Source organism: Podarcis cretensis, assembly GCF_951804945.1.
Source record: "Podarcis cretensis genome assembly, chromosome: 11".
In the NCBI taxonomy this organism is placed as follows: Eukaryota; Metazoa; Chordata; class Lepidosauria; order Squamata; family Lacertidae; genus Podarcis; species Podarcis cretensis.
This window is the reverse complement of record NC_137180.1, coordinates 22,156,956-22,179,288: the sequence shown is the minus strand read 5'-3', so window position 1 is coordinate 22,179,288 and position 22,333 is coordinate 22,156,956. Positions and strand designations below refer to the sequence as shown.

The 22,333-nt window shown below is 43.6% G+C and overlaps 1 protein-coding gene across 2 annotated transcripts in view; it reads left to right on the top strand.

The window, feature by feature from the left end:
• The window catches only part of KCNN2 (potassium calcium-activated channel subfamily N member 2), a 92,695-nt gene that overhangs the window by 50,479 nt on the left and 19,883 nt on the right, over positions 1-22,333 (top strand). For both annotated transcript variants that reach the window (XM_079995437.1, XM_079995436.1), the window contains one exon: positions 13,267-13,408. In XM_079995437.1, coding sequence (XP_079851563.1) covers positions 13,267-13,408 — 142 coding nt within the window. The remainder of the gene's footprint in view (positions 1-13,266; positions 13,409-22,333) is intronic.

Here is a 22,333-nt window from a genome sequence, read left to right as displayed (position 1 = left end):
CATTAGGCGCGAGTGATCATGCTCTTCTGAAGTTTACTATACAGCGGAAAGGAGCAGCCAAGCATACTAGGACTCAATTTCTTGACTTTAAGAAAGCCGACTTCATAAAACTTAGGGAAGTGCTGGGTGAGATCCCATGGACAGTAATACTAAAAGGAAAGGGAGTTCATGATGGCTGGGAGTTTGTTAAGAGGGAGATAGTAAAAGCACAACTTCAGGCAATACCAATGAGACGGAAACATGGAAGGTGCCTAAAGAAGCCAGGGTGGCTATCTAAAGAACTTTTAACTGAGTTAAGATTAAAAAAGGATGTGTACAAAAAATGGAAAAGGGGGGAAACCACCAAAGAGGAATTCAAACAAATAGCCAGCACGTGTAGACACAAAGTCAGAAAAGCTAAAGCACAGAATGAACTCAGGCTTGCTAGAGAGGTTAAAAGCAACAAAAAAGGCTTTTATGGGTATGTTCGTAGCAAAAGGAAGAACAAAGAAACAGTGGGGTCACTCAGAGGAGAAGATGGTGAAATGCAAACAGGGGACACAGAAAGGGCTGAACTCCTCAATGCCTTCTTTGCCTCAGTCTTCTCCGATAAAGAAAACAATTCCCGACCTGAAGAATTTGGAGCAAATGATTCAGCAGAGGAAACACAGCCCAGAATAACTAAGGAGATAGTACAAGAATACTTGGCTAGTTTAGATTTATTCAAGTCTCCAGGGCCAGATGAACTGCATCCAAGAGTATTAAAAGAACTGCCAGATGTGATCTCAGAACCACTGGCAGTCATCTTTGAGAATTCCTGGAGAACAGGCGAAGTCCCGGCAGACTGGAGGAGGGCAAATGTTGTCCCTATTTTCAAAAAGGGGAAAAGAGAGGACCCAAATAATTACCGCCCAGTCAGTCTGACATCAATACCAGGGAAGATTCTGGAGCAGATTATTAAGCAAACAGTCTGTGAGCACCTAGAAAGGAATACTGTAATCACCAATAGTCAGCATGGATTTCTGAAAAATAAGTCGTGTCAGACTAACCTGATCTCGTTTTTTGACAAGCCTGGTAGATGAAGGGAACGCAGTGGATGTAGCCTACCTTGATTTCAGCAAGGCATTTGACAAGGTGCCCCATGATATTCTTGTAAAGAAGCTGGTAAAATGCGGTCTTGACTATGCTACCACTCAGTGGATTTGTAACTGGCTGACTGACCGAACCCAAAGGGTGCTCATCAATGGTTCCTCTTCATCCTGGAGAAGAGTGACTAGTGGGGTGCCACAGGGTTCTGTCTTGGGCCCGGTCTTATTCAACATCTTTATCAACGACTTGGATGATGGACTCAAGGGCATCCTGATCAAATTTGCAGATGACACCAAACTGGGAGGGGTGGCTAACACCCCAGAGGACAGGATCACACTTCAAAACGACCTTGACAGATTAGAGAACTGGGCCAAAACAAACAAGATGAATTTTAATAGGGAGAAATGTAGAGTATTGCACTTGGGCAAAAAAAAATGAGAGGCACAAATACAAGATGGGTGACACCTGGCTTGAGAGCAGTACATGTGAAAAGGATCTAGGAGTCTTGGTTGACCACAAACTTGACATGAGCCAACAGTGTGACGCGGCAGCTAAAAAAGCCAATGCAATTCTGGGCTGCATCAATAGGAGTATTGCATCTAGATCAAGGGAAGTAATAGTGCCACTGTATTCTGCTCTGGTCAGACCTCACCTGGAGTACTGTGTCCAGTTCTGGGCACCACAGTTCAAGAAGGACACTGACAAACTGGAACATGTCCAGAGGAGGGCAACCAAAATGGTCAAAGGCCTGGAAACGATGCCTTATGAAGAACGGCTAAGGGAGCTGGGCATGTTTAGCCTGGAGAAGAGGAGGTTAAGGGGTGATATGATAGCCATGTTCAAATATATAAAAGGATGTCACATAGAGGAGGGAGAAAGGTTGTTTTCTGCTGCTCCAGAGAAGCGGACATGGAGCAATGGTTCCAAACTACAAGAAAAAAGATTCCACCTAAACATTAGGAAGAACTTCCTGACAGTAAGAGCTGTTCGACAGTGGAATTTGCTGCCAAGGTGTGTGGTGGAGTCTCCTTCTTTGGAGGTCTTTAAGCAGAGGCTTGACAACCATATGTCAGGAGTGCTCTGATGGTGTTTCCTGCTTGGCAGGGGGTTGGACTTGATGGCCCTTGTGGTCTCTTCCAACTCTATGATTCTATGATTCTATGATTCTATGATTCTAAGCAGCTTAGTCATGCTGGCCACATGACCCGGAAGCTGTACGCCGGCTCCCTCAGTGAGTAAAGCGAGATGAGTGCCGCAACCCCAGAGTCGTCCGCGACTGGACCTAATGGTCAGGGGTCCCTTTACCTTTACCTTTAATACTGTGGTACCTCTGGTTACAAATGCTCCTGGTTACGAACGCTACAGGTTACGAGCTCCGCTAACCCGGAAGTAGCTGCTCCTGGTTGCAAACTTTGTCCCAGGATGCGAACAGAAATTGTGCACCAGAGGCGCACACAGCAGGAGGCCCCATTAGCGAAAGCACGCCTCAGGGTAAGAATGGTTTCAGCTTAAGGACGGACCTCCAAAACGAATTAAGATCGTAAGCAGAGGTACCACTGTAATAAATGTAGCAGTATTTTAATTGCTATCTTTCTTTATCCTATCAAAGGTTACTGAAAGTGATTCTTGCTATGCTGAGCTTCATTCATACAACTTTTCCAATCACGGCAGCTCCTTTTGATCCTTACTTGGACTGAACGGGCTATCTGAAGAGTATGACATGGGAACAAAGCAGGTTATAGAGTGCCACTGCTAATCTTCTAGTGTGCGGCACACAAAACCACAATTAGTACTTACAACTAATGTTTCAACACATATTTCCTGACGGGCAGAAGTTGAAGAAAGTACCCAGTTCAATCCCTAAATGACATACTGCACAAAGTGCTTGTAAGCATCCTGTTTCGGGTTCTCTGTTTACATAGAAATGTCATATATTTTGGACCTGTTCTTTAGCGTCCTTTCTGATGTTTTGCTTTTCGTTCATGTCCATGTGGCTGAGGCTCACTACATACTCACACTGGGGCTGACAAGAGTCTTTGCATGGGAAAGTAGCAGGTGCCCTCGCTTCCCCCTACCAGGCATATAACGCCACATGGGATGCAGGTGCTCTGGGTGGATGCCCAATCCTGCAGACACAAGATTTGCACAATCTCACTCCTGCGTACCTGCGTCTCATTTGACACCTGGTTGGTAGGACTTGGAAGGTCACTCAGCTCCTCTTCCCTGTATTAAGATCACCTGCCAGTAAATGAATTAAAAGAAGAATATATGTATAAATTCTGCAGTGTATTGAGGAGGAGAAAAAGAAAGAAAGAAAGAAAGAAACCACTCTCCAAACACCTATTATTTAAATGAGTGATGAAAAGACAGAAGATTTATTATTTTGGGGGACGTCTAATAGCTAGTTACTCCACTCAGTGTCAAATTGACAAGTTTCAGATTTAGTGGGCTGTACCATTTTCGCTATAATTAGTCTAGCTTTATAACGTTTAACAGGTCTCTGCTTTGCTCAAATCAGTAGTGTTTTGCAGGATTATTTTTTTTGAGAGAGGGGATATCTGGAAATGTTGCCCCAGCGGCAACATTTACCTTCTGTCTATTAATCTTCTCAGTAATTTTTGTTTTATTGTTTAAGAAATCAAGGGACACGGGTGGCGCTGTGGGTTAAACCACAGGGCCTAGGGCTTGCCGATCAAAAGGTTGGCGGTTTGAATCCCCGCGATGGGGTGAGCTCCCGTTGCTTGGTCTCTGTTTCTGCCAACCTAGCAGTTCGAAAGCACGTCAAAGTGCAAGTAGATAAACAGGTACCACTCCAGCGGGAAGGTAAACGGCATTTCCGTGCGCTGCTCTGGTTCGCCAGAAGCGGCTTAGTCATGCTGGCCACATGACCCGGAAGCTGTACGCCAGCTCCCTCGGCCAGTAAAGCAAGATGAGTGCCGCAACCCCAGAGTCTGCCACGACTGGACCTAATGGTCAGGGGACCCTTTACCCTTTAAGAAAGCAAAGTGCTTGATCACGAACTGTATTCATGAGATTATCGGTGTTGATCAGGCTAAATTGAGGCAGGCAGCTCTGCATGAAGCAGCAGATAAGCTGAGAAGCAAAGTTTAATTCTTTTTTTTTACTTGTTGGCATTAAGATGAATGTGAAACAGCTGTCAAGGAGGAATGATGGGTAGCAATTGTGATCAGATAACAGGCAGCTATTGTAACCATTAAAGTGGGATGTATCACTCACCGCAGACACAATTGCAAGCAAAAAAGTAATAAAGTTGGGAGTCATAATGTGCATTTGAGCCATGTTAAGGGAAAGGAGGACTCCACAATTACAATTTGTACTATGGACCTAGGATAGTAAAGGAATCTGAACTGTTGCCTTAAAAAATATAAGTAACAACTTTTATGAGTGATTCTTTCCCTGCCAAAGTCTGTGGCATAGTGTGAGAAGGAGCAGGAACATTTCAGTTACTAGTGAATAGTTTTTAGGCCTGCTCGTATTCATGCTTAACATGAACAGTTTCTCCAGAATATAATCTGCTGCCAGTGCACATTGTACTTTCACCTTCTTGGAAAACTCAGTGCCTCTTTGCTTGAAGAGTCCTGCAGAAGTTTCTCCTTCTTGGGCTATTGCAAAGTTCAAATCCTATTAAAATGTATCATTGGTAGATGGATATTTCTGCTTTTCATTCTTACAATTTTGAACGCCGTGTGGCAATGCAAAAGTTAGATTCCACAAATTATATAATGCTCCACTGTAAAGTTGAGAATTATCTGGCTGAGTCATCTGTCTTCATCAACAGCCAAACAAATGTGTCTGGGAAACACAAGCACAAATTGGTGGTTGATGTCTTCCTGCAGGTTGTGAACGAGGTTTCTGCAGTGTGTGTGGTGATTTTTGGAACAATTTATTCCAGAATTGTCAGCTGCCAGTAATTTGGTACTTTCTTTCAAACATAATAGGGGAGAAGACTAGACTTAACAAATGGCTAGTTCATTTAGTCCATCTGTACTAATCCACCCTCTAAAAATATAGATAATAGGTTACAAAATGGAAAATTTTCACAAAAAACATCATTAGTCAAGAGTTAATCTGCTCAGCTTTTAAAATGCAAAACATTGTTAATTAATACTGTGTACATACATTGTATTTAAAGCACATTGCTTCCCCTAAGGAATCCTGGGAACTACAGTTTATCCCACATAGAGCTACAAATCCCAGCACCCTTAACAAATTACAGCTCCCAGGATTCTTTGGAGGGGGAGACAATGTGCTTTAAATGTATAGTGTACAGTACAGTGGTACCTCTATTACGAACTTAATTCGTTCCGGAGGTCCTTTCTTAACCTGAAACTGTTCTTAACTAGAGGCATGCTTTCGCTAATGGGGCCTCTTGCTGCCGCTGTGCCGCCGGCACACGATTTCCATTCTCATCCTGGAGCAAAGTTCTCAACTCGAGGTAACTCTTCCAGGTTAGCAGAGTTTGTAACCTGAAGCGTTTGTAACTCAAGGTACCACTGTATATGCAGCCTTAGATCATATAATTATTTTATGCTCATCTGCCACGCTTCAAACAATGTATTTTGCTTCTTTAATTAACTTATTTTGTCAGATGATTGCCACAAATCGAAAACATTGTCACACATAGTTTAACGCAGGGATGGGGAATTTGAATAATCCAGTATGCTGGTTCCTTAATTCCCTCATGCGCCATGTTCAGTAGGTGAGTGGGGCTTCCCAATTGAAAATCACCTGACGTCACAATGTTGTCAAGTAATCCATTTTCCTTTGCCTACATGGTTCAAACTGCCTGGGCAAAGGAACAAGGCCAACAATCAGCTGATTGATGGTGCTTACAAAAGCATTGTACTCTGCAGTTGCTGCCAGTCTGCTGATTGGTGATGCCTGTAGATCCAGCTTTCCACTGACCCATGTTTCTACCTGCTTGACATTTGACATCATATGTCAAGTGTGGGCTAGGTAGCCATGGTTTGCCTGTGGGTTAGAGGTTCCACACTATTATTTAATGCAATCAGTATCCCTGAGTGGAGTTAAGTACAATGTTACATGAATTTCTTTCTAAAAGCTTCTTTTTATTCACTGTGTGGTTTTTCTCCTGTGCAAAATATATTTGAAGTGCTTATTTATTTGAGTGGTCCTTTGCCCTTGAATTCCCACCTGTTGCGATGTAGTAGTATGTATGTATGTATGTATGTATGTATGTATGTGTTTACCAGATATGATACAAGGTCTACCCCTTGTAGCATGAGACTTAATCTCAGGGTTGTGGGTTCAAGCCCTGTGTTGGGCAAAAAGATTTCTGCATTTCAGGGGCTTGGACTAGGTGACCCCTTTGGTCACTTCCAACTTTACATTTCTATGATTCTATGTTTTTGTGGTGCTAATCGGGAGGATTTGCAGCAAAACAAATCACTACAAATGAGTCATATTTTGCTAACTCCTCATCTCTGTTGCATGACCCACATTGACATTACTTGCTGATCTACCAACTGCAGGCCCCTAACTTGCTTTAAGGTGTTTCCTGTTGTAAATTTCACTCACACACACAGACACCTGCCTTTGTGTTGTGTTTCTGAAGATCCAGTAGAGGATATAAAAGCCAAGCCTGTCTATGCAGCTGTCATAACATTTCATTAACTATTAAAGCTTAACAGTAGGCACTTTGAATGAAACCTGTTGTCTCATCTGTGTTTGCATTTGCATAAAGCTAGCAATGATGAAAGACGCCATGTCTCCATTTTCCTCTTCTCCGTTTTCAAGTCAGTAGCCTTCCTCTGTATTCAAAAGATGCACAGTGCACCCTAACTTAAGCTTAGATAATGTGAATTTTCAGGAATTGTTCAGGGCAGGAGATGGAAGTCGGCTCATGCAACTATAGTAATATGCATGCAAAATATGTACATAGGAATTTAAATCCCTAGGAGAAGCATTTCATATGGTTGTTTTTCTTTCCAGTGCTTTGCTATGTCTTTGTCTTCAGAACGTTGACATTTCTCTTTTGCAAAAATCTTTCTCTCTATCATCCAGTGTGAAGGTAAAACTTTTCACTTTATGTGTGCCAATAAACCAAAAGGGATAAGCTACAGCAACAGATGAATGTAGCCAACATGAACTCCAAATAGTGAGGTTTAGCGTTTTCCACTTTAGGTATGGCAATAAACCAAACAGTAGAAGTCCAAAGAATATTGTTGGCATGCAACAAGATCTGCCCACTCTGCCAAGCTATACCTACAGGAAAGCTGGCAGTGAAAAGGGAGAGCCTGACAGGTCAGGAGCGGGTACCCAGCTGGTCAAATGCCAGCCAGTGGAGCTGGTGGGTCAGGAGGTGGACTAAACACAGCTGTTGCATATGTTTTTAGATATTCCACTGCATTAAACAATACCATCATCCCACATGATACCAAGCTCCATAGATCAATATAATCAAGACTACAGCTGTGCTACATTTGAAAAGCAGCAAATCACCTACAGAAAGCTTGAGGAAGTGGGCAGATTACAGTTCATGCCACACTTCTTATTATTATTATTATTATTATTATTATTATTATTATTATTATGTGATTTGTATATTGTCCATCACCAAAGATGGTAACAGAGTGGTTGAAAGCAAAATTAAGTAGTGTGTGTGTGTGTGTGTGTGTGTGTGTAAAGAAGATAGGGTGAGAGATAAATACAGTGGTGCCTTGCAAGACGAAATTAATCCGTTCCGCGAGTCTCTTCGTCTAGCGGTTTTTTCGTCTTGCGAAGCACGGCTATTAGCGGCTTAGCGGCTTAGCGGCTATTAGCGGCTTAGAAAAAAGGGGGGGAAAGGAAAAAAACTCGCAAGAACTCATAGCAAGCCCATAGGGAAATTTGTCTTGCGAAGCACCTCAAAAACGGAAAACCCTTTCGTCTAGCGAGTTTTTCGTCTTGTGAGGCATCCGTCTTGCGGGGCACCACTGTAACTTGACCAAGAAACCGGGTACAAGACACCCAAAACCTCAAACTATTTGTTTGATCCCACATTTCTCTGCTGCAGCAGAACACCCCTTTCACAGAAAGTAAACCAATTAATTTCTCATCTACAGTTACTCCTTCAACATATTTACTTCAAGTATCCATCTGGCGCACGCCTCAAAATATGTTGATTTATTTGCACCCCATCCCAAATTGATAAACCTGCCCAGCACACACTGTCAATTCATCTTTAGTTAATTCATCTCCAGTTGATTTTCCATCCAGATTCTACTCCAAATAAATGCCCCTTCAACTAATTTACCCCCCCCATTCTTCATTACCCCATCCCTCTAAATAAATTCCTCTGAAATTAATTTATATTCCCAACTTAATATTCTATCCTGTTCACTTCTTCCACCAAAACCCTTTAGGTGGTATGAGTGAAAGAAAGTTGAGTGACTTTGAGACAGGGTCCCCCCCCCCTCTTTATTTACAGCAATGTACAATGTTGTCCAAACAGTTCTTTTTGATTTACAATCTAAAACCCCACCTGGAGCTTTGACATGTTCAGCAGTAGGGATGGAAAGATCTGTTAATTTTGGTTCTCACAGTTTCTCATTTTTCCAATCTAAAATTTAGTTCTCCACATTTCTGCAATGATAGGTAGATTTTTTTAAAAATCCTCATACAATTATTTAAGCATTTTTGTGTGAATATCTCCTTTTGTATGCAGTTGTGGCTAACATACACAGTTTTGCATTTTTGTAAACATTGGTTGGGAAACTGCATTGCAAAATTCAGTTAAGTGCGAATTTTGAAGGGTGGCTGTGTGTTTTGTTCTCATACTGTTCCAGAAAGAGAACTTCACCATTGAATGTGAACTAAACTCAATCCCCCCACAATCCCTACTTGATAGCAGCTTGGTTGTCAATGCTTGGAAACATGAGCTTCAAAGAACTCTGAGAAAAGATGCTATGTGATGCTGTACCATCATTTCTAGAATCCAGAGACAATGACTGGGGAAAAAGGATGGCCAGCTTTTTGACAGAATGCCCTTGGGTCCAGAGAACCATTGTAGGTCATCCCATAATGTTTTTGCTAGAGTCATTTGAGGCTCCAATTTGAAAAAACTTGAAAGCCAGACTGCCTAGCACATAGTTGGTTGTGATGCAAAAGAATTATGAAAGGAATTGTGAAGTTTTTGGTAGGACCAAGGTGAAACTGTAAAACTCCTCTGTTATTTTGTTACTGTATATGTAATGTTTTTATTTTTATAGTTCTGAATTGTTTGCTATTTGCATGTTGTTATGTTTGCTATTGTGTTGTTTTGCTGTCTTATTATGAAATTATTTTTGCAGTGTTTGGTTTAGAAATGTATTGTTTTCTTGCTTGTAAGCCACTTTGAGAATGATTTTTTGTGTGTGGAAAAGTGGCTTGCAAGTAAAACAAATGAACGAAACAGTGTAGGACTACAGGAAAATTATTTCTGAAGACCACCTACTACAGAGGCTTTTTTTGCTCATGTATCTTATATTTTTTTATTGCACATTCCAGACTGAGGTTGATCAGCAAATTGCACGACAAGACTGACCTGCTCTACACTTAATTTTCCCATGATGCAGAAACACTACATTGCTGCAAGTCAGTCTGTGGACTGTTGAATTGGTTATTACAGTATAAGATCAGGATGTCTGTTGCAGCAGTCCTTAAGGGATACTTTTCATGACACCAGGGTTATTGCTTGCAAGTCAGTGGCTTTAGAATTGTTTATTATGAACCTAATGGCTTTGCCGAAGAAAAATGAGACTACTAATACAGTAAATTAAGTTCTGTTAAATCACAGCTGTATAATATCATTCACACTGGATTTTTTCTGGTATTGCCTTGCCTTACAGCTAAAAACTGAGAAAACGTTTGATCAGCACCACAGAGCAGTGTGTTACTAAATAGGGATACATACATGGTGGGAAAGTCATCTGAAGGACATTGATAATTAAGATTCTTCTCTCAAGCGAAACCTGTGAAACTGCTTCGATTAATTCTGCTGTTAAAATATAGCATAGCCCTGCTAAGCATTGTTGTGATTAGCAATGTCTGAATTGGTAATACCAGTAATAGCTACAGTATGTGCATATATTCTTCTTTAATTCCCCTAACCTGTCTTCTACAGCTTGTTTTCTTTTAATTCCTGGGCTTTTATGCTTTTAACTTGGATTTAATTGGTGGCTTATTGTGATACTGATAATAAATCTGTGTTTTGGATATGTTAGGATTTATTATTATGGCACTGTGCCCATCAGATTGGTATGGGGCAATGACCCAGAAAGAGGCATTTTCTGTGGGTGGCCCTGTAATCTAGAATACCTTTCCCTCTGCAAGTCTCAAGGTAATGTGTTTTAGGTGCCTCCTGAAAATGTGTCAGGTGGAATTCAATGTCATTTCAGAAGTGTTTCAGCTTGCCTCTGTTGTATTTCACTAGGGAGTGGGTGGCCCTGTGGTCTAAACCACTGAGCCTCTTGGGCTTGCCAATCAGAAGGTTGGCAGTTCGAGTCCACATGAAGGGGTGAGCTCCCGTTGCTCTGTCCCAGCTCTTGCCAACCTAGCAGTTCGAAAACATACCAGTAGATAAATAGGTACCACTGTGGTGGAAAGGTATACGGCATTTCCGTGCTCTCTGGCACTCGTCACGGTGCCCTTTTTTTACCAGAATCTGTTTAGTTATGCTACCCACATGATCCAGAAAGCTGTCTGCAGACAAACGCCTGCTTCCTTGGCCTGAAGCAAGATGAGTGCTCTACCTGATAGTCAAATTTTACTGGACTTAACTGGATTCTCTACCTTTACTGTATTTCACTGTTTTTTGTTTTTATTTTCTGTTGTGTTCTTATGTTTAATGCTTTCATATGTTGTTACATTATGTTTTAGTTCAGTAGTGGGGATCCTCCAGGCCTAATTAGACCCGCCAGGCCTCACCATTTGGCCTATGAGATAGTTTTGAGAAAAGCAATCCCATTTGGCCTTCCCATGTCATCATTGGGCGTCAGGTGCTGGACTTGGGAAGCCATGGTGCCACATTCCAAAGGAAGAACTGGGGGTGCACTATATATGTAGGGCTGGGGAAGAGATTTGATCCAATTCACATTTAAAGACGAATCTATCTAATTTGCAGTTTCCAAAACAATATGAGAACCAAAACACAGCCATTCTTCAAAATCCACACTTCTGATTTTGCAGTTGAATTGTCCAGACAACTAATGAGTATTAAAAAATGGATTTACTGCTAGGGTGAACTGTGTATTAAAATGCATACATTTGTAAAAACGACATGCAAAATGTATTAGGGGAAATTGCTTTGCAACCAAGAGTATATTAAGAAAACTGCAAACACAAATACAGTGGTGCCCCGCAAGACGAACGCCTCGCAAGATGGAAAACCCGCTAGACGAAAGGGTTTTCTGTTTTGGAGGCGCTTCGCAAAACGAATTTCCCTATGGGCTTGCTTCGCAAGACGAAAATGTCTTGCGAGTTCCTGCGGGTTTTTTTCCTTTCCCCCCCTTTTCCTAAGCCCTAAGCCGCTTATCAGCTGATCCGCTGATAAGCTGCTTATCAGCTGATCCACTAAAAGCCGCTAAACCGCTAATAGTGCTAATCCGCTAAGCTGTCAATGGGCTTGCTTCGCAAGGCGAAAAAACCGCTATACGAAGAGCCTCACGGAACGGATTAATTTCGTCTTGCGAGGCACCACTGTATCTATATTAAGAGAAATTCGCATTAGAGAGCTGATGAATGGAGTACAGGATCAGGTTTAAGGTGCTGGTTTTAACCTTTAAAGCCCTATACGACGGCCTAGGACCCTTGTACCTACGGGACCGCCTCTCCTGGTATGTCCCACAGAGGACCTTACGGTCTTCAAATAAAAACATCTTGGAGATCCCAGGCCACAGGGAGGTTAGGCTGGCCTCAGCCAGAGCCAGGGCTTTTTCGGCCGTGGCCTTGATCTGGTAGAACGCTCTGTCACAAGAGACTAGGGCCCTGCGGGACTTGACATCTTTTTCCAGGGCCTGCAAGACAGAGCTGTTCCACCAAGCCTTTGGCCAAGACATAGTCTGACCCCCCTCTCTCCTTCTGTAATCTTCATAGAACTCTAGCCCAATGGTTGCCATTAATTCTGAACTGATTTTAATTCTGAACTGAACTTAAAATCTGAACTGATTTTAGAATGTATTTCAATTAATTGACTGTGATTTTATGTAAACTGTGCTATTTTTACTGTTGTTAGCCGTTCTGAGCCCGGCTTTGGCTGGGGAGGGCTGGATATAAATAAATTATTATTATTATTATTATTATTATTATTATTATTATTATTATTATTATTTTTAAATGCAAACTGGTGTGTAAAATTAAACTTAAGACAGGGAAAAATGAGAAATTAAGGGAAACCAAAATTGAGATTTGCCTATCTGTAAGTATGTTCCTGGTCCTTCCTTTCTTGTCAATTCTTCAATTTGGTGCTTGTTGAATTCAGTGACTTTTTCTGTTGCCCTGCATAGTGACCAAGAGGTGCCAATTCAAAAGGCACTGAATTCAAGGTGGAAAGGAAGAATCAGGAGTGCACTCAGAGAGTGCTCCAAATTCTGCCTTCACAGCTACAGCAAGTAAATTTAAATCATCTGATATCCTATGACTGGTTTGCTCGTCTGTGCAACTGGCTTGTGAAGGGTGGAGCAATTCCTGATTCAACCTACTCCTCTTCCCAACACCTGTTCAACTGTATGCTACTTGGATAGCTTTTAATATTAAGTAGTTTTGAAATTTTCTAAATAAATAAAATCAAATATTTATTGTATTTTCTCACGTATAAGCTGCTCTCGGTGTCTGGGAGAGCAGAAAAGCAAGATAATGAAGAAGATAATGACAATGATAATAATAAGAAGAAGAATAGATGGAAAGGATTATCAGTAAAATTGTTGTTGAACTCAAGACCCAAGTGCTTTTCTCCTCTAAGAGGAGATCAGTGTTGTCTACATTGATAGCAACAACCCATATACATGTACTGTATATGCTGCTTCATGTATGTATTTGTGGGGAGCCCCACAGGGGTCAAAACATGCATCTTAAGCATATGTTTCAAGTAACAAAGCTATTCTTGAGAAGGAACGAGCTGCCAAAGTTCTTTTCAAAGCCAAAATAGAAAAGCACTGTTGAAGAATTTGTGGTTAAAGAGTTTATAATTTTCTTTTTCAGGTATCATGACCAACAGGATGTTACTAGCAACTTCCTTGGAGCAATGTGGTTGATTTCAATAACTTTTCTCTCCATTGGATATGGTGATATGGTACCTAACACGTACTGTGGTAAAGGAGTCTGCTTGCTTACTGGAATAATGGTGAGTGCCCCTAGTTTTAATTTCCACATTTCTTGTGAGTTTCTTGGGTGAATTGTTTTCAGAACAACTTCACTGGTTTAACAACACGTATTATTAATGTAAAATTGTTTGTTAAATCTTTGGTCATTTGTATACTACTGTCCATAGACTGGTACATGTCTATACAGGTGATCTATTGAGTTCTGTGGGACTTATTGCCAGGTAAGTAGGTTGCACCCTGACTTCCCATCATGGTTAGAGTATACTGATTGAGATAATTGATTCCATTGATTTCAGTGGGTCTGTTCTAAGCATGATGAAACATGGCTCCAACCCAGTATTTATAGGATTACACTCCTGAGCGCTGTCTTCGGGAATTCACTTCCTGCTTTTCTTAGGAAATGTTTACAAACTGAGCTAAACAAGTTGATATTCTGAGCATCAAATATGTCAGCTACCACTCATGTCATATATGGCAATCATCACATTTCTGCCTCTTCTTTTTGCTTCCAGTGAATTCTAATGTCAGACCTAATAGTTTCTAAATTTGTCTTACAATAGACTGAGTGATCTTGCTTTTATGAAACTGTCGTAGTGGTTTCCCCTCTAACATCTTTGCCTTAATACATCCAGTGCTTTTTTTCTGGGGGGACGCAGGGGTACACATACCCCTAAACATTTTGTGAATCTAAGTTTGGCCTCATTGAGGGGCAGTATTTCAGTATGGGTAGGAAAATGAGAGTACCCCTAAACATTTTATTAGGGAAAAAAGCACTGGATGCATCTATTATTACTGTATACTTCATTGCTATATGCAGTGACAGTGAAAAGGGCAAATGCAGTAATAAGAAAGGGATTGGTGTGTTTTTTTTAAAGCCAAGTATAATAATAAAATTACCGTATTTTTTGCTCTAGAAGACTCACTTTTTCTCTCCTAAAAAGTAAGGGGAAATGTGTGTGCATCTTATGGAGCGAATGCAGGCTGCGCAGCTATCCCAGAAGCCAGAACAGCAAGAGGGATTGCTGCTTTCACTGCACAGCAATCCCTCTTGCTGTTCTGGCTTGTGAGATTCAGAATATTTTTTTTCTTGTTTTCCTCCTCCAAAAACTAGGTGCGTCTTGAGGTCTGGTGCGTCTTATAGAGCAAAAAATACGGTATATCTATCTTTGGTTCTCCTAATGTTATATTTTTAAATAATTTGTATCCTGATTTTTTCTTTATCAGTGATAAAGCAATGATTTAAAATGAAAAGAAAAACATTGCAATCCCAATAAAAAGAATTTGTATGCATAAAATACATTATACAGTGGTGCCCCGCAAGACGAATGCCTCGCAAGACGGAAAACTCGCTAGACGAAAGAGTTTTCCGTTTTGGAGGTGCTTCGCAAAACGAATTTCCTATGGGCTTGCTTCGCAAGACGAAAATGTCTTACGAGTTCCTGCGGGGTTTTTTCCCTTTCCCCCCCTTTTTCTAAGCCACTAAGCCGCTTGTCTGCTTATCCGCTAAGCCGATAAGCCGCTAAAAGCCGCTAAAAGCCGCTAAACCGCTAATAGCGCTAATCCGCTAAGCCGTCAATGGGCTTGCTTCGCAAGACGGAAAAACTGCTAGACGAAGAGACTCGCGGAACGGATTCTTTTCATCTTGCGAGGCACCACTGTAAAGGCTTTCTGAAGAGCCTGAAAATGGCAGACCTCTCTGGGGAGGGCGTTCAACAATGCTGGCTGCTCTACCAAGAAGTTTCTGTTATAAGTGCACATCTGCTGAACTTTTTTTGGCAGTGGCCGTGGATGTTGAATAGAGCAGTGTTTCCCAACCTTGTGCCTCCAGCTGTTTTTGGACTACAATTCCCATCGTCCCTTGCCACTGGTCTTGCTAGTCAGGGATGATGGGAGTTGTAGTTCAAAAACAGCTGGAGGCACAAGGTTGGGAAACACTGGAATAGAGGGCACATGGGGGGGGGCATATATGGAAGAAAGTGGCCTTTAATATACTTTCATATACTGCAGTGGTAGCTGGAGTTTCTGAACACTTTTTAAGAGCTGTCACACATGGAGTACATAATGGTAGTTTTGCCTAGGGAGTATTAGCATATGACTGACCATGGCGAGAGCTGACTTTGCCAGGAAGGGGCATCCCAGAAAATTATGTAAAGGGAATCCTGAGTAATGCCCTCTCCATTTGAGGGCCCTAATTTCCTCAACGAATATAGTGGAACTGAATAAAGGAAAGGAAAGGCCAGCTGAAATAGTGATTTGATACAGTGGCCTACTTTATGGAGGAAGACTTAGACTGCAATCCAGACCCCCTTCTGCTGGGCTGGGTGAGGGGCACTGGATTGATCTGAGGTGTCCCTCCACTTTCTTCTACTGGTTAAGCTGGTCTTCTACTGGCCACCAAATGGGTGGGTGGGTGGGTGGGTGGGTGGAAAGCCTGCCAGTGTTAGCTGATTCATACAAATCAGTATGTGGCTACAGCTACTTTCTGTTTAACTACACATAGATTTCTCTATGTGACAAATTGTACCTGCCTCTCTACATGGAACCTCTGGGAATCCCTCACAGGACTTCTTGCCCCTGTTTGAAGAGGGTTTGTTCTGGCCTGTTGACAATTTCCTTAAATGATCAAAAAAGCAATGTACAAAAACTCCGAAGGATCTGACATGGTAGATAACGTGATAGCCCTACTGTAAGAATCAGTCCTAAACTGTCCAGATTAAAGACACCCAAATACAGTGGAGTGGGGAATGTAACCCTTCTCTCTCTTTCTCTTTTTTTAAACCATTTTTATTTGGTTTTACAAGTACAAAGTTATAAAAATCCAAATATATGTCCACCTACAGAGATTCCTCTGAATCTCACAACTTCCCTCCACCCCTTCCATGGGGTCCTATTTAGAAGATTTACAACTGCATATTCTTCAATACACTAACTTTTATATCAATCCATATTGTCCATGGTATTTGTTACACTACAAGTGAAATCAAAATCCTGCCAATCCGCTTACAGTGGTCTTCTAAATAACTTGTAAATTTTTCCCATTTTTTAAATAAAGTTTTTATCCTCTTGGTTTCTGAGTTTTCCAGTTTTGCCATTTCAGCATAGTCCAACAGATTGGTTTGCCATTCCTCTCTAGTAGGGACCTTGTCTTCTTTCCATCTCTGGGCTAGTAACATCCAGGCGGCTGTTGTTCCATACATAAAAAGTCTTTTCTGCTCCTTTGGAATGTCGGTCCCTATAGTTCCTAATAAGAAAACTTCTGGGTTTTTTTTAAACAAAGGTTATTTTAAACATTTTTATCATTTCATTATATATCATCACCCAGAAAGCTTTTATTACCTTACAAGTCCACCACGTATGATAAAAGGTACCTTCTTTTTCTTTGCATTTCCAGCATATATTTGTACTTGTCCTACACATTTTTGCCATGTCTCTATCTCTATGGTGTAGGGCTCACACACAGGATGTATCAGAACACAGCTGTTGAGGACCGAATACTGTGAAGAGAAGTTATGGAGCAATTACACTAGAGCATATGAGTAAATACTGTAGAAATAATGGTAATATTGCACATGATCCAAGGAAACATAAGCACCTTTGGCCCCATTTCTTTTTAGTGGGAGAGTTACACGCATACTGAAATATATCCATTTGAAACCCTGAAGCTTAAAAATGCTCAGGAGTAAGGAATTGTACTCTTCTATTGTGTCATGTCTCTAGTGTACTTTATGAGTTAGCTAGTATTGTAAATAGAGGTGTGCATGAGTGTCAGGGAACTGCCATCAGCTCAGAGGTGAGAGGTGGGAGAGCAGTTGTGTTACAGGGAGCCTCCAAAGATCTTGTGAAGCAGTTCTTCCTCTGGCGAGGAAGGAAGCCCCGCCTCCAGTGGGGAAGGGGCGCAGGGATCAGAAGATGCTAGGGAGAGCCTCAACTCCGAGCCTGAGCAAAGGGGAGGGGAGGCAAGTCCCCCTTTGCCAGCGCCCATGTTGCGCAGTAGGTAGGTTTGCGCGCAGAGAGAGGAGGAGAAGGATGGGGGTCACATGACTGTTATGCTGGGGAAGGTATAAGGACCGCCCACTCCCAGATTCTGCTAGCGACTTGAGACACTCTGCACTGTAAGATAGTTTGTACAGATAATAAAGTCTGGAAAAGACGGGTTGGAGTCTTGCCTGTTTGCTCTCGAGCAACCACACCACCACCTGACAATGAGATTTAAATCCTGAGCCAAAATGGAGTGCCTCAAAGGAATGTTGGGCTTGTCAGAGGCAAAGTAGGAACTGTATGAGGTAGCAAAAAAAACAGAGTCCCTGGGGCGCCTTAGCAATCCAGATGTCAAAAAAAAAAAAAAGGTTGCAAAGAAGTATCTGCTAAAATCAAAACTTTTTTTAAGGTACCTGGCAGAACTTCCCTGCATCTATTTGTCATTTGGCAGACTTTATCCACTCTGTAGGGGTTAGCATGCTTGCAAATACCATCTACTTCTGCCAGAAGGGATAAAGGGCTGTTTTGTTTTTCCAGTAATGAAATGGGGGGGAAGGGGGGAAATGAAACAGATTCAGATGGACTTTTGAGGCAAACCAACCAATGTACAAAGCACTTCAGATTGATGCCGGCTGTTTTCTAAAATGCTGAACCAAATCTTGTTGTCAGTGCACACCCCCGCTTCTAAACATGTTCCATAGAAAATATTGTAGCCTTATATTTGCCACCATTATTATTTTGGGTGACATAATACGGTCATGTATTTTCTGCACTGGGGGATGATGGTTCCCTGGATAGGCTCAAGACAAAGGGCCTTCTGAGATGGCATTAACGTTGGGGATTGGATCGCTTCAGCATTCTGAATTATCCATGAATGTGAGATACTTCAAACCATGCTGACTGGGGGCATTCAGCGGAGCTCATAAGGATCATCTTGCGCTATGTTCTTTATATGGATCACTTCCTGTTGAAGAAAAGGGTACCTGTTACCTTTCCTTAGAGTACTTTCTGCAGTCCTACTTGAGCATTAAAGCCACCAAGACTATCTGAGGCAACCCAGTCAGATGGGCAGATAAGAAGAAGAAGAAGAAGAAGAAGAAGAAGAAGAAGAAGAAGAAGAAGAAGAAGTTATTATTTGTACCCCCGCCCATCTGGCTGGGCTTCCCCAGCCACTCTGGGTGGCTTCCAACAAAGATTAAAAATACATCAAAATGTCACACATAAAAAACTTCCCTAAACAGGGCTGCCTTCAGATGTTTCTAAATGTCAGGTAGGTGTTTATCTCTTTGACATCTGATGGGAGGGCGTTCCACAGGGCGAGCGCCACTACCGAGAAGGCCCTCTGCCTGGTCCGCTGTAGCTTTGCTTCTCGCAGTGAGGGAACCGCCAGAAGGCCCTCGGCACTGGACCTCAGCGTCCGGGCAGAACGATGGGGGTGGAGACGCTCCTTCAGGTATACTGAATATATTATTATTAGTATTATTATTATTATTAGCATTATCATCATCCAGGAGTATGGGGAGCTTCCACCTGGAAGTGTGCAATATACTAAGTCACAAAGACATCGATGAAACAGAGAGCAATTGTGCAGCACCAGGGGCACATCTTCCGTTAATGGAAAATAAACGGGATCAGGGTCAGCTTGCAGGGAGGGCTGACAGTATGCAACACACTTCCCAGTACTCCCAACAATGGGGCATACCTGGAAGGTGAGGGCCAGGTGGTGAGAAAGTCAGGCATATGCAGGCGCTATGGTGGAGGCAGTCCAGCACTGCTTTTGGTGCATCCACACAGCACCAGCCTCCCTGCCACTTTGCCTCTCCCCCTCCTAAGATGCTAGGTGTGTGCAAACAGCGCTCCCTGCTGGCTGCTCCCAAAAGGATAAGTACCAAAAGGGACAAAAGAGCTGTGTTCAGTACAGTGGTACCTCGGGTTAAGAACTTAATTCGTTCCGGAGGTCAGTTCTTAACCTGAACCTGTTCTTAACCTGAAGCACCACTTTAGCTAATGGGGCCTCCCACTGCTGCCACACTGCCGGAGCACGATTTCTGTTCTCATCCTGAAGCAAAGCTCTTAACCCGAGGTACTATTTCTGGGTTAGCGGAGTCTGTAACCTGAAGCGTCTGTAACCTGAAGCATCTTTGCCACTGTACCACTGTACTGAACAACGGCATGTGGAGAGGAATAATAATAATAATAATAATAATAATAACAACAAATTTTATTTATATCCCGCCCTCCCCAGCTGAAGCCGGGCTCAGGGCGGCTAACAACAATAAAACAGTACAAAAGTACAACACAAACAACACTCTAAAATCATTCATTATAAAATTAATTAAATTCAAGCCACTGGCCACCATTGGGCCAGAGCTCCGCGAAGATTGCCGAGGGAGGGAGTCAGGCTGTGCCCTGGCCAAAGGCCTGGCAGAACAGCTCTGTCTTGCAGGCCCTGCGGAAAGATGTCAAGTCCCGCAGGGCCCTAGTCTCTTGTCACAGAGTGTTCCACCAGGTCGGAGCCACAGCCGAAAAAGCCCTGGCTCTAGTTGAGGCCAGCCTAACTTCTCTGTGGCCTGGGACCTTCAAGATGTTTTTATTTGAAGACCGTAAGTTTCTCTGTGGGGCATACCAAGAGAGGCGGTCCCGTAGGTACGAGGGTCCTAGGCCGTATAGGGCTTTAAATGTTAAAACCAGCACCTTAAACCTGATCCTGTACTCCACCGGGAGCCAGTGCAGCTGGTATAGCAAAGGGTGAATGTGATCTTGCAGCAAAGACCCCGTAAGGAGTCTCGCTGCAGCATTCTGCACCCGCTGGAGTTTCTGGGTCAGTCTCAAGGGCAACCCCACGTAGGGCGAGTTACAATAATCCAGTCTGGAGGTGACCGTTGCGTGGATCACAGTGGCTAGGTCAGGGCGAGAGAGGTAAGGAGCCAACTGCTTAGCTTGGCGGAGATGGAAAAATGCCGCCTTTGTTATAGCTGCAATCTGCGCCTCCATGGAAAGGGAGGTGTCGAAGATTATACCCAAACTCTTAACGGACAGTGCTGGCACTAATTGCGCCCCCGCAAGAGATGGGAGTTGCCCCCCAATCCCATATTGTCCCGTCCCAGCCACAGGGCCTCTGTCTTCGAAGGATTTAGCTTCAACCGGCTCCCACGTAACCATCCAGCCACAGCTTCCAGACATCTGGTCAGTTGTCTGGGGCCGAGTCAGGATGGCCATCTATCAACAGATAGAGTTGGGTGTCATCGGCATACTGATGGCAACCCAGCCCAAAACTCCGGACAAGCTGGGTGAGGGGGCGCATAAAGATGTTGAAAAGCATCGGGGTGAGTATCGCGATGACAATTCCCCCCCAAGCACCACCCTCTGTCCCCAACCAGAGAGAAACGAGCGCAGCCATTGAAGGACTGTGCCCTGGATCCCCACGTTGGCAAGGCGGTGGTCCAGAAGTTCGTGATCGACCATGTCTAAAGCTGCTGACAGATCTAGAAGAATCAGCAGCCCCGACCAGCCTCGATCCAGCTGTCTACGAAGATCATCTGTTAGGGCAACCAGAGCCGTCTCGGTCCCATGATCAGCGCGGAAGCCAGACTGGAATGGATCCAGAGCCGATGTTTCATCCAGAAACCCACCAAGCTGTTCAGCAACCGCTCTCTCAATCACCTTACCCAGGAACGGAAGATTCGAAACCGGGCGGTAATTGGATAGATCTAAAGGATCTAACGATGTTTTCTTTAAGGGCAGGCGCACCACTGCCTCCTTCAGTTCCCCTGGGAATGTCCCCGTGCCAAGGGACAAATTGATGATATCCCCCAGGAGGGCCCGCACCTCGTCTGGACACGCTCTAATCAGCCAAGACGGGCACGGGTCAAGAGGACAGGTGGTGGGCTTTCCAGCTCGGAGGAGTCTGTCCACATCGGCTGGGGATATCCGGTCGAAGTGGTCCAATACTGGACCCGAGGACAGTTGAGGGGCCTCCAGTTCCTTTATTGTATCCAAATTGGCAGGGAGGTCATGGCGGAGCAACAAGACCTTCTCCGCAAAAAAGCTCGCAAATGCCTCACAGCTGTGTGACAAATTGTTATTTAAATTTGGCTGTCCCTCAAGGGACATTAAAGACCTGATTATACTAAATAATTGCGCCGGGCGAGAGCTAGCGGATGCAATGGAGGCCGAGAAGTAAGACTTCTTAGCAGCCTTCACCGCCATCTCATAGGTTTTCATAAAAGCCCTATAAGATGTTCTTGAGGCTCCGTCACGGGCACCCCGCCATACTCACTCTAGCCGTCTGAGGTCCCGCTTCATTTTCCGGAGCTCCTCGGTAAACCAGGGAGCCCGGTTTCTGCAGGGTCGCAGAGGGCACTTCGGTGTGATGTCATCAATGGCTGCCAGGAGCTGGATATTCCAGCCCTCAACAAGCTCAGTCAGTGAGTCGCCAGGGGGAGCAAGGTCACGCAAGGCTTGGCGGAATCTATCAGGGTCCATCAGCCTCTGCGGGCGAGCCCAAATCGGCTCGCCACCCAAGCAGGGTGGGGGTGGAAAGTCAGTTCTGGCTTTCAGAGCGTAGTGATCAGACCATGGCACCTTCATCGAAGGAGACATGATCACATCCATACCTACGCCAAAGATCAAATCCAGCGTGTGGCCTGCTTGATGTGTGGGGCCCGAAACAAACTGGGAGAGCCCTAGTGTCGCCATGGAAGACACCAGGTCCAGAGCCTGTGAGGAGGGAGTGGCATCAGCATGGATGTTGAAGTCCCCCAATACCAATAGGTTAGGGAACTCCAAGGCCCAGCCGGCCACCGCCTCCAATAGGCCTCAAGGAAGCAAGATTGCCTCACTGCGAGAGGCCAAGTTACAGGGAACCAGGCAGAGGGCCTTCTCAGTAGTGGCTCCCGCCCTGTGGAACGCCCTCCCATCAGATGTCAAAGCGATAAACAACTACCTGACATTCAGAAGACATCTGA